Source organism: Nannobrachium achirus (assembly GCF_963921795.1).
Source record: "Nannobrachium achirus genome assembly, chromosome: 6".
NCBI classification, from domain to species: domain Eukaryota; kingdom Metazoa; phylum Chordata; class Actinopteri; order Myctophiformes; family Myctophidae; genus Nannobrachium; species Nannobrachium achirus.
Window position 1 is genome coordinate 42,613,711 of NC_137815.1, and position 13,623 is coordinate 42,627,333.

The following is a 13,623-nucleotide window of genomic DNA, read 5'->3' on the forward strand; positions in this document are numbered from 1 at the left end:
AGTGGCAAGCAAACTGACTCTGTGGGAGCCAACCCAGGGCAATGCCAGGAATGGCACCACTTACGTAGATGCACAACAGTTTAGCTAACAACACTGTAGAGCTCAAGACCCTGATGCTGGGGCGCCCGCTGGCTTAGCGGTCCAGGCGCATATCACTGATGCCTGACAGCGTATGGCGGGTTTTAGCACTCTCCAATAGTATCTATCATACCGTAATTAGTTTTCCAGTATAAGAGCTTTTGGAACAACTGCATAGGGAGTGGAAGTGGGGAAATGACCGGATATCCACACTAGTTACTGCTCTTTTTATGAGCTTCCCAATTACCGACAGGTAGACGGAAGCATCTGGCTCAATTGTTTTGAGAGGCTATATCCTGAGTTATACTTAGTTGTGTGTGGGTGTTGCACACTGAAATTAGCCAATCTACAAATTCAAAACGCATTGTGAGCTTGTAGATTTTGTTATTTTTTGATGAATGACACATAGTATATATCAGACATACACATGAAAAAGAAAGCCCACCCTTTGGACAGGAGCCTCAGTTGTTTAGATTAATTGAAGATTGATTGATTGAAGACTATTAGAAGTTTGCATAGGAAAAGGTACAGTTTCATGACGGTACAGTTCACTGGTACAAGGTCTACTAAAAGGAGATCCTAGAAAAGACTAAGCTTATTTCCACAGGAAACCATTTAAGTATCTCATATAACATTGAATGACAGACTAATAGAACACAGTACTATGCAGTAGATATGTAAATAAAATAAAATGAAAGAACAAAAAGAAAAGAAAACAATAAGTCTAAACAAACAGTAAGTATATACAAAGAAGGGGCAGGAGAGGGTAGGGCTGGGCTAGGTTTGTTTTTTTACCAGTTGCGAACGGCTGCTGCCTGTAAGTGGTTTTTCAGGGCAATTTTAAAGGATGCTAGGGATCCACACTCCTTTATGGCCTTCGGTAAGGCTTTCCACATTTTGGTGGTATAGCAGAAGAACAAGTTTGACCCTTTGTTGGTTTTGACTCTGGGTTGAAAGTGATCTGTGGCACTGCCTCTGGTGTTGTTTGACAGGTACTTGTGGCTTAGTATTAGATCGTACTCAAGTCTTATAGAATCCTTTTTCAGAACTTGTATTTTCCTTCCACTTCAGCAGGTCTAGCAAGCTATATAGGAAATGCGACATTCTGTATGCGACAAAGGGAGATCATCTCCTCCAACAGTGCAAGCAGAGCAATCAGGGGTTCCGGATCTAGATTAACGATGAACTAAGAAGTGCTGGAAGTGACAGATTTTTACATGACTCCAGTTCCAAAGACATCCACTCTGGGCAATTAGGTTGGAGGTAGAAATTATTCCAAAAGGCAAGGCAATGGATTTTAGGAGCCCAATAATTGTGACGAATGTCAGGAAGCCATGCTCTTGTCTCATTTTGAAGATTATCCTAATGACTAAAGCCTGAAGAAACCAGAGGGCCAGCTTTCCATGACTTTCTTCATAAAGATGAGACCGTGCAGTTTGAGTTTGTACCTTAATCAATTCCAAAAATGTAATCCATCTTTCTTCACTGTGCTCAGGGGAATCACATCTTTGGTTGGAAAAATATTAAACTGCTAGGATGTCCTTTTCTATCACTTTTCATAAATGGAATGTCTGATTGCCGTGGAAGACCGAAGAAGACATGGCACCCTTTTCGCATTGGTCTATTATAGCGCCACCAGGAGGCCACAATAACCTACCTGACCTGGTGGAGCCTGTGCTCGGAAGAGCACTGCTTCTAGTTTTTATTGATAATTTTGTTATCGCTCAGCTTTACTTTACCGAAATATTTCTTGCACAGTAGTCTGTTTTATTCACACAAAAATAAAAAAATAAATCAGACAATGAACATTTAAGACGACTCATGCTAAATTACCATCCGACAACTGGGTTTGATTTTTTTTCTTCCAATCGGTCCTGGTTGCCTTAAAAACTGATTGACCAATACAACATTGCCTCGGACTCAGTGTGCAAAGAGCTTAAGGCGTAAACACTGGAGACACAATAAAACAAGATATTCAGTATGATGTAAACTCAAGACAGTATTTACAAATGAGAAAGGCTTCTGCACACCAGTGTGATTCAATGCAAGCTTCAGATTTATTACTCTCTATTTAGTTCAAGAATGTTGGCCTGAGGATTCAAACATTTACACAAATATTGACAGTAGGTGACATTTTTATAGATCACACACACACACACACACACACACACACACACACACACACACACACACACACACACACACACACACACACACACACTACACTGTACTATGATATGTTGAAGAAAGATGTTTTACTGTTACACAATAATTCCTAGTTAATTATATCAAATTAACCAAATCTAGAGGAGCTGGCATGTGGGAAAATAATCAAATTGGAGATTACAGTGTAGCAGTAGAAGAAAGGTAGCAGAAAAATAAGTGATTCATTGAACTTGGATGTCTACTGTATTTCACCCCCAGCTGTAACTTGGCAGTACTTATTTTTTATAAATACTCTTAATTCTAGGCTTGAAAGCTTTTATTAGCGTTCTCCAAAAAAATGTTCCGGTTAGCATTTGTAATATTTACTCATCTCTGTGTTGCTGCATTCACACTAGCGGATTTTCAATGGATGCCAGCCACAAACTGACTTGCAAAATGACACAGCTACCAAAGCTTAAAAAAGAAAAGAGAAATTGAGCTGGGTTCAACTTTATCTAGCACTCCAATTGGCGGTCCAGCATCAACTAATCGTGTTTTTGTTTAACCATTTTCACAATCTCAGTTACTTGTAATGGGCGAAAAAACGAATTCTTGTGTCAACCAGTTTCTCTCCCACACACGCATGCATGCTTGATGACGTCAACAAGTGGTTGAGTTACACTTCAATGGCGACTCTGTGACAGTGTAGCCACGCTTGGTCGTTTTGTAACTTTTGACGTGGCTAGTGTGAAGGCAGCATTAGTGTTTATGTCATTGCAATGCAGGATATGGGATTGTTTTTAGAATACAATTCAACTTTAATCTATTATTAAAGTGGTTAAATCCCTATTTCCATATTTATCCAAATAATTCAGAAATGGTGCTTATAGCTCTGGGCCAGTGTACAGTGTGAAAATACTGACTGGTTTAATTATATGTATTTTTACTTGGTGCCTAAATTGTAAATTGTACAAAGCTACATCTGTAGATTTACTATTTTCACTACTGTCGCGTGACACTGTCTTATGACAAAATGTAAAATGTAAAAAAAAAGAGAGACATGTGGATAATTGGATATACAATACAAGTTTTCTGCCCAATGGCGACAATATAACAGACATGGATGTAAACTGAAGACATGATGCAGTATTTCTAGTTACTTTTTGCAACATTTGCATGCCTAATCTATAGAGTGCTTATTCGGAAGTACACACTGCCAGGTTCAACTGTCCCAGTTTTTCTGCCGGAGAGCCTGGTTTGTCCTGGCACTGGTCATTTGTATCCCAAATATTTTTATTTTGTTTATTTATTTGAACAGGGTGGTCACAGTGAGATTGCTATCTGCTTTAAGCTTACAGTACGTGCGCAGTGGTCAAAGGCTGTTTTCCCCTCCAAGCCAGACCTCATCAATCTTGTGCATGACCACACTTTGAGACAATTCCGAATAAACTGTTGATGCTGGCTTACATGGGTGATGGGAGGATTGTAATGGAGTCATGATGTCTCCAAGAGCAAGAGCTCTTTTTACTGGGGTTAAGCTGACCCCAGATATTTAGCACCTTATTAGGGGAAACGTGTTACCGTGTAAATGCGTCTTTTATCGTATTGTTTATCGTATTGTGGTCAATGTGACATGTGGGTGCACAAGCTCGTGTGTGTGTGTGTGTGTGTGTGTGTGTGTGTGTGTGTGTGTGTGTGTGTGTGTGTGTGTGTGTGTGTGTGTGTGTGTGTGTGTGTGTGTGTGTGTGTGTGTGTGTGTGTGTGTGTGTGTGTGTGTGTGTGTGTGTGTGTGTGTGTGTGTGTGTGTGTGTGTGTTTAAAAAAGAGACTGGCAGGGAGACTGGCAGAGGGATTACAGGTACATATCATGAAATAATTGCGACCGTCAGGAAAACCTCCAACGGCTGTCCGTCAGTCAGTCCGTCACGTCACATCACACTTTTGGCTCTACTTTTATCTCTTTTATGCCCCTATCCATGCCAAACTTGCACACACACTCCTTGGCTGGCAAACCACAACCTCCATTATCCACATTATCTCTAAAGTCAAACATGGATCTGTCCCATTTCCCATATTCCCTTCTGATTGGCTACCATTTCCTTCTAAAGTTTGTGTATGCGACCTGACAGTCACAATCTCCCGATTAGGGAGTCTTAATGACTGGTGTACAGTATGTATCTTTGTGTGTTTAACGAGGTGTATCCTATACAAGCTGTGTATTTGTACAGTATGTACATGTGTTTTTATTGTGTGCGGGTGTGTGTTTCAGGGGTTCTAAGCTGGACGTAGTGGAGGTGTTGTGTTTCAGAGACAGAACGCTTCAGGGAAGCCGCTCTATCCTCCACAGCATTTTCTTCCAGGTCAAACTTCCCCAAATCTCCCTCAATACAGGTAAGCGTGCGTGCGTGCGTGCGTGCGTGCGTGCGTGCGTGCGTGCGTGCTTGCGTGCTTGCAAACACACTTGCCTTCACACTCGGGTCTGGTTCATTATCCTTTGCACCCAAACTTTCACTCGCAAGTCATCTTGAGCACAAACCTTCTTTCTTTTATCTGCCAAACATAAAGGAGGAAAGCAATTTAAATGGTAGCGATGGAAGGGACTGCAGCAAGGAGGTAGAGGAGTGAGTGAAGAGGATGAAGGACTGAAGCAAAGACACAGAGCCCACGGGAAGCTCTGTGATCAGCAGAGCTTTTTGCTGAGCTGAGGCGTCTTTCTTTATCTCATCCTCCTCCTTCTCAGGATGTCTTCGTTTTTAATTAATTCTTCAAGGAAAAAACTATTCAACTCCTCTGGTTCTTTTAGTTTTATGTCATGGTATTGTTTTTTGTGAGATAAGCCAATCCACATACTTAGTCCAAAATTAGGTCAAGCTAAGGTGTTCCTGCTCTAAAAGATCAAGCTGCCTTTGTGATGATTTTGAATCTGATAGCAGTTAATGTTGGGTGAAGTTTTTATCAAGCGTCTTGATATACTGTAAGTCTTTATACAAAAAGACTTAAATATTGTGTACAGCTTCTGTCTATAAGGGGGTTGGTCTGTATGCTTGTCTGTGTGTTTGTGTGTTTTCCATTTGAACCACTGATCTACAACATAATTCTCCATTAAAATGTCTGAGATCCATGTAGGAGCCACACCGTTATAGGATCCTGTGTTGTTTTTCACAGAATGTGAAAAACGAACTATATCAAAAGAACTATATCAATGTAATGTATTACTTGCCTCCTATTGTTGTCCCTCCACCGGGTAAACGGCAATGTTTCTTGGTTGACGTGCTTTTGTTCCCAGAGTGCCCTAAAAGTGTTGGCTGGGAGAAAAACCCCAAGGGGGCTATGGGACCCCGGATGGTCAACCTCAGTGAATGCATGGACCCCAAACGGTAATTCTAGTGATCTACTGCAGTGGTTCTCAACCTTTTCAGGCACGACCCCCATAATAATCATATTTCAACTGGGGACCCCCCCACCCTGACGAGCACAAGAGTTGAGGCATTACATTTTGTATAACATGGTTCTATTGTGAAAATAGCAGATCTACATCAACTATTTAACAATTTCTGCCTCTAATATTTTACAATTTGGTCAATGTTTAATTACTCATTTTATAGGAATTAAAAAGTCCTTAAATTGTCACTTTAGAAATTTGCAGATACCCTCTATACACTTAAACTTTATGTTGGTTTGTCTACTGTTTGTCTACAGTGAGAAAACAATGTTACACATTAAGTTAATCATCTGGGGACCCCCAAAATAATTTGGGGACCCCCCATGGCGGCCCTGACCCACAGGTTGAGAACCACTGATCTACTGTAATTATCAGAAATGTTGTATGGCTTGGACGGACACACTTGAGCATTTTCACTCAGTCCCCCCTCGTCTTCTCTCCAGTCTGGCTGAGTCGTCAGTGGACCTGAACCTGAAGTTGATGAGGTGGAGGCTGGTGCCGTCGCTGGATCTGGACAAGGTGGTTCGCACCAAGTGTCTGCTGTTGGGGGCCGGGACCCTGGGCTGCAACGTCGCCAGGACTCTCATGGTAAGAGAGGATGGAGGAGTAGATTTATCAGTCAGGTCGCAAGTTACCTCACTGAATGCCACCCTTTATTAAAAATCTACAAAACTGATGCCATCCATTTTGTTTAATTTTACCTTTTTATGGGGGCCAAAATCATATTTTGTACTTAAATTACATATATAAATCTATGCTTCTATCGAAAGCCACACTACCCCTCTTACAAAGGAAAACATGTATATTTATATATATATATATATCCTATCATTAGATTTGGGCTTCAATAGAACATGTGTAAGATGTCTTGATCATTGTGATATGTTTAAGCTGTCAATGGGACTGTGTGTTCTCTGGAGTGCAATGGCCTTTGAAAACCACCAGGTGGTGTTCTCCTACTATCTGATCAACAAACAGAAGAAGGAAGAGACACGTCCATTTTTTTTATAGTGGCCTAGTTGTTTACATCAGTGCCAGGCATGCTAACATGCTATAACACTTCCAAGCCCTGCCGATCGCTATCAAGGGCTCTGATGGCCGAATGGATAGCACGGCTGGAATCGCGTTATTTTTTCGAGTTTTTTGAGTACTTATACGTCTGGGAAGCACGGAAAGTGTATAAACGAACGTTTTAAGATTAACATTAAAACGGCCGGAACCAATGTTCGGTTATACTGGTTTCCCGTCGGACTGTGTTACACCGGTGCTACAGTCAAATCTGTCGTGGCGCTCCGGTCACGGAGGCTTATGGCTAACTTCTAGAGCGATTTTTTTGAAATTACAATTATGGTATGAAAGATAAAACTTTTGATTAATTAAAAATACGTAAAGTGCGTTTATGGCACTGGAGACCAAAGACGTAATAGTCGTTTATGGCGTTCAGTGAGTTACTATGAAAAGCTCCACCGGCTGTCTGTCCGTCAGTCAGTCAATCTGTCAGTCACGTCACGTCACGTCACGTCACACTTTTGGCCCTACTCTTATCTCCGGCACCGTTGCCCCTATCCATGCCAAACTTTGCACGCACACTCCTTGGCTGGCAATAGAGCTGGGATCAGGCCCATTTTTTCTGTCTGTTCCGAAACGTGTCCGGCAGTTTTTTGTCCGCCCCGAATCGACGTCCAAGCATTAATCATTAAAACCCCTAATGGCTCATGGCCATATCTAACTGGCAAACTTTCCCTCTCCCCTTTATTTGGAGAACCATGATAGGGCACACACAGACCAATAATAAAATGACATGAAAACCAAAGGGTTTTCCCTTTTCATTTGTCCCACCTACTGTATTTAGTCCGTTAGAGCCAGTAATACTGACGTTGATGCTGTGTCTCCATTGTCACTTCCAAAACCCATCACAATCAGCGCTGTCGATAAAACATTAACACACACACATTAACGTTACCGCCCACATTATGCTCATGTTGAGCACAACATGTGAAATATACAGGCGGCAGTGGCTCAAGGGTAGAGTGGCCGATAGAGTGGCCGTATGGTAACCGCGAGGTTACCATTTCAATCCCGGGCTCCCACAGAGTTAGTGTTGAAGTGTCCTTGAGCAATACTGTACTTAGAAGAACCCCTAATTGCTCCCAATGTGCAGATTGGTGCCTTGCATAGTTTCCTCTGCCATCGGTGTATGAATGTGTGTGTGTGTGTGTGTGTGTGTGTGTGTGTGTGTGTGTGTGTGTGTGTGTGTGTGTGTGTGTGTGTGTGTGTGTGTGTGTGTGTGTGTGTGTGTGTGTGTGTGTGTGTGTGTGTGTGTGTGTGTGTGAATGGGTGAATGTAATGCACAATCTATGTAAAGCGATTTGGATAAAAAGCGCTAAATAAATGCACAATTTACCATTTACACAACATGAGCATAATTGCGCATAATTAATATATTATATTAATAGAGCCACCTCAGGATCAAAACATAAGTTGATGATGCTGTCATCTTCCTCTATTCTCCAGGGATGGGGGGTGAGGCGTATCACATTTGTAGACAACGCCAAGATCTCCTACTCCAATCCAGTGAGGCAACCACTCTATGAGTTTGAGGACTGCCTTGGCGGAGGCAAGTCCAAAGCCATGGCTGCCGTCGACAGACTCGGCAAAATCTTCCCTGGAGTGGTGAGTAGTTCAATAAACAAGGGCTGTCACCTTCAACTTCTCAATTGCTTGTTTTAGTTTTCTTTGGAACAGTCAGTCTCCTACAGTAGCTATTGTCTCCATCATTTGCACAAAGTCCTCATCTTCTATTGTTGTATCTATTGAGTGGTAGACCATGTGCATGCAATCCTTTAGGCCATTGGTTCTCAATGTGGGGTCCGGGGACCCCCAGGGGTCCTTGAGGGAGTTCCAGGGGGTCCCCAGCTAAATGATAGTTAGGATCCAAATGGACACTTATGGGTATGTAGCTCATACAAATGGACCATAACAAGTCCATTTGGTTCCATTTGTACACTCTCTGAGTTAAATTAAGATTGATTTTACAATATAAATTGGGGTCTCAGAGATGCCAGTAAATGGGGGTCTGTAGCCTAATAGATGTCAAACTGGGAGACCTTGAAATTAAAATGGTTGAGAATCACTGCTAGAGCCGTAAAAATCTTCTCTAATGGGGGTCCCTGGCACGTCTTTTCAATAATGCTAATACTGCATGCCTGCTGCTCATTGGTGTGTTCTAGACTTTTTTTGAGGGCATACGATCCGCGGCTATTCGTGTGGCTAGGGCAGACGCTAGTGCATAATCCCTATCAAATACGCTACTTTGAAAGGTTCCCGAGGGCAGACACTATTCATATTTTCTTTTCCGACAGCAGGTGCCATATACATGCGTTACAGGTAGAACACAGCACTGCTGCTGCTCCTTGGTCTGTTGTTCTTTAGAGTTTGTTTTGTACTTTGAACAACTGAAGAAAGCTATAGAGAGGGTCTGCTGCTGGGCTGCACTGGCTGTATTTCCACTTGGCCCATAATAATCCTTGTCATCGGAGGTCTTCTGTATCTGTGAGATCGAATAAATAATAAATGTCTCTTTCTCAATGCTAATTATTAGATAGACCTATTAGATAGGTCTTCTCTAGGGTTTTCCTTTTCTTGTATAAACAGTTTGTACGTTTATAAGTTTGTGTCAAGAATTCTTATTGAAATCTCAGTTCTGTTGTGTGTATTTTCTAGAGGCATTACAGCACAGTTACTTGTTCTCCTCTTTTGAGCTCAGCGGAATGAAGATTTGTTTTGTTCAAATTTTGGTCCAGTCATAATTATTTAATTAGCATTTCTTTGTTTATTCTAGTTTTACGATTGCATTAACGCAAGGATTGGTGGTGCTGCAGCTGTGATAACCAAACCATGTAGAACATTTTGTGTTTTGTGTTGTTTTTGCATATTGATGCTGGCACAGTGGCACTAATTACTTTTCTAAATTAGTGAGGGTGATCTCTTAGGGACATCAGTAGATTAGCATGGGAACGAACAGGCAAATTGTCACAGATGGGCTGAGTTTTTGGTGCAATAGAATGCATGCTGTAATTTAAGTCACTTGGACATTGTTCATCAAACTCTTTTGAAATACATATTCATTGAGCAAGTCATTACAGATTCATCTAAAAAAATTGAATATTGTGTAAAAAAACCATGCAGATACCATAACACCCAAATAATCACTGACTGTGGAAACCTCACACAGGACTTCAAGCTACTCAAAAAGCTAAAAATAAAATAAAAAAAAGTTTGGTCTGGTGGCTTTTCATGTTGTTTAGTCCTTGAAGAATTTGTTCTTTTCTTTTGCATGGATGTGTTTTTCAGAAAGTTTTTTAAAACTTACTGAAAGGAATTAGCATTTTCTCTGTTGCAGAGAGCAGTCTGTGATTGTGACTTTGAGACTGTATTTTTGTTTGCATCTGTGTTGGCTGATTTTCTTTCCTATTTCCTAATAAATTATTATCAGACATCTAACATTTAATTATATTAAGATGTTTTATAGTAAACTCAGGCCAAGTTTCTCACATTTTGTTGGGTTTTGAATGACCAGAATTAATTGAATATTTTCATTTTCAGTTAAAAACACATCTCCCATTCATTTTTCAATATTGGTAGATTAGAATCTCAGCTCAACTTTAGAACATTCTGGGCTCTAGTTTGAGGATAGTTAACTGGCTCATGGCCATATCTAACTGAAAAAAAGGAAATTTGAATTATATTACAGAAGAAAATATATACAGTATATATTTTAGATGGATCTGTATAGCTTTTTTTGCAGATAGTGCACATTAGAATGATCTGCCTTTTGCCCCTAGTAGCGCAAAACCTAGGCTCTTTAGTTTTCTAAGAGGTCTTTATAAGTTTGCTCTCTGTAGTTTTGCTCTCCGTAACGTATTTGCCAAGTCCTGTCCTTTTCTGCATGCGATTAATATTTTATTTTGCCTGTAATTGCTCAAAATGCTACTTGATTAGGCCTATTATGTGCTTCTAGTCCAGGTGTGTGCGTGCATGCGTGCGTGCATACAGTATACTCTCCTTATTCTTTTCACGCATCACCGTGATCCCTATGAACACACAGCGCAAACTGTGGTTTTTTGTTGGTTAAGAACGGCAGGAAAAGTAGAGCACAGACTGCATAATAGGATGTTCACACCCCCTAGGCTTCTGACCAAACAAACTGAGAACATAGTACTGTAGCCAGCAGCACAGAACTTTCCTGTTCCCAGTGGTGGCCCTCTATTTTACACACATTTATGCCCTTTCCACTGGAATACCAGTTGTACGCTGTAGCTACTCATAATGTAATAAGGGCTCATAATGTAATAAAAAAATTAGGGCTGGGATGCGATTAAAACTTTTAATCTAATTAATTACAGGCTCTGTGATTAATTAATCGCAATTAATCACATTTTAATCGCACATCGATATTTGACCTGAGAAGCATTTTTTTTTTCAAGTAAAACACATTTTGTTGTACGAGTGAATCAACTAGTGAGTTTTTTAAATCTAAATTTCGCATCCACTGGGCCAAGCAAAGTGCTCTGATCGGCTACTTCTCCCTTTGCATTTGTTGTCTCTTCTTGGTTGGTGCATCGCTATGATCGGTATGCCCGAAACTGAAGGTTCTGTGGTGCAAAAACTAAGTGCGATTAAAATGCGTTAATTTTTTTAATCACGTTAATTTTCTGTAATTAATTAATCGCAATTAATCAGTTAAAGTCCCAGCCTTAAAAAAAATTGAATAAAAACTCATAACGTAATAATCAGCTCATAATGTAATAAAAAACCAGCGCATAACGTAATAATGGATTTTTCAATAATGTAATAATGTGTTACATTAAGAACCTCCAAATAGGAGGTTCATAATGTAATAACACGTCATAATGTAATAATGTATTTTTATTACATTATGAGCTGATGTTTACATTATGAGCTTTTATTACATTTTAATTATTACATTATGTGCTTGTTTTTATTACATTATGAGTTTTTATTACATTTTGTATTACATTATGAGCTCTTATTACATTATGAGTCATTATTACATTATTGGTTGCTACACACCCTGCCAACTTTATTGGTGAAGAATGGAGCAACTATCTGCTAAACATGCAGCAAATGAATACATATGGGGATCATTTAACTGTACAAAGAGCATCCACAATGTTCAACGTACAGTTTGTGATTGAATCGACACTGGGTGTTGATGCAACATCGATAATATCCCCATGTGGTCAGTATGACGACAGTCTGCCATTGCTGGTTCTGGGCCACTTTGCAGAAGGTCATGGGGAGCATTATGTAAGCCTTGATGGACCAGTCACACACTTGATTCAAAGAGTCCAGGAAGCAGACGAGAGCGCACCTGTCAGACTGGCCAGAGTGAGGTACCGGGTCAGGGCCACAGTGAGGTACCGGGTCAGGGCCAGAGTGAGGTACCGGGTCAGAGCCATCATAGTTGTACAATCCAACTCCATGCATGTAAAAAATAAGCATTTTTCTCATTGAACAGTTTCGCCCAAGTTGTAGGTAGCCTTGCTGTGCCTCTCTGTCATGCACGGGTCGCACGCACACATGCATACGCAAGCATGCACGTACACAGAAGGAAATCACATAACCAGATTCTGGAAATGAGTCAGCACTTTATGCAGGGATTTTCTTTACCACTTGAACCCAACATTACTTTTTCACAGATTGTTTGCTTATTTTGCCAAATCAAACACCTATAATGACATGCTAAGGTTCATGTGGATAAAGACATTTTTATCTGAAAAATGGTTGAGAATGTCCTTCGTACTTGGAAGATTCAAACAGATTTTTAGGAGCTTACAGCAAGCTCCACTCTGTGCGTGCGTGCGTTCACTCACACACACACACACACACACACACACACACACACACACACACACACACACACACACACACACACACACTTTCCCCCATGCTCTCTCCACCAGTACCAGTACAGCTAATCTCTTACACCAACATGGTTTTTAGGAAGCATTTTTGTTCGTAGAACAACAGGCTGTGCATAGAACTCATGACAGACACTTTTCATTCACACCCACCAGACCTAAGATTGATACTTTCAAGTATACCTGCATTGAAAATTGCTGCCTTTCTCCACAGGACACCAAAATGGAAAATACCAGTCAATTAGCTTTACATGTGAGTGGGTAAAGCATTTTGACCCACTGTCTGTCTGACAAGGAAGCTATAATGTAATTGGCTCCGGAATCCAGTGAGTTATCAGCATTGAGTTTGAATCACTGACATCGCCAGCCTCGCACACAGTCCCTGATAATTGATATTTCCCAGTCCTGATGAGATATTGTGTACTGGGAGCTGAGGGTCAGGAGAGAACAAAAACCTGGCACGCTCAACCACTTCCCTCACTTCCTCTCACTGCAGACTGTCAGAAAAGCAGCCCGCCTTTGCTGGCCCTGTGTCATCATTAATCAGTCAGCATCTGAAAGCCTTCTTTTTTTTGAATCTCTGTCAAATGTCTTTCTATAAATACCTAACTGCCTGTTTTCACCTAGACTCACAATTCAGTCTCCAAACAAAAACTGGGGACAATTTCTCAGACATAATTTTTTAAGTCAGTGAGTAAAAAAAAAGAAGTTATGCAGAATTCGGGATGCCTGATAGGCTTTATTTGTGACTTCATGTGACCAGCCTGTAACATCAGTCATCTATGAGTTCAGTCATAGTAGCAGTGTGCATACAAAGATTGTTGCTGACCGGTCCAGCAGTTTGTGAGATTAGCTCCGGAAAGCCAGACAGAAACGCACGTGCCCTTCTTGCAGAGGCACATCGTGTAAACCTTTGCAGCACCAATCCAAAGTCTTAGAGCAATCTGTAATACTGGAGTGGTGACATGATTGGTTTCCAAAGCAGTTGGCATAGGTTTGTTAGTGTCTGTTCTTG

General features: G+C 40.9%; 1 protein-coding gene across 1 annotated transcript in view; it reads left to right on the forward strand.

The window, feature by feature from the left end:
* Window positions 1-13,623, forward strand: part of atg7 (ATG7 autophagy related 7 homolog) — a 137,376-nt gene that overhangs the window by 16,904 nt on the left and 106,849 nt on the right. Inside the window, exons 9-12 of the mRNA XM_080727270.1 lie at window positions 4,492-4,613; window positions 5,509-5,599; window positions 6,108-6,252; window positions 8,179-8,337. Coding sequence (XP_080583396.1) covers window positions 4,492-4,613; window positions 5,509-5,599; window positions 6,108-6,252; window positions 8,179-8,337 — 517 coding nt within the window. The remainder of the gene's footprint in view (window positions 1-4,491; window positions 4,614-5,508; window positions 5,600-6,107; window positions 6,253-8,178; window positions 8,338-13,623) is intronic.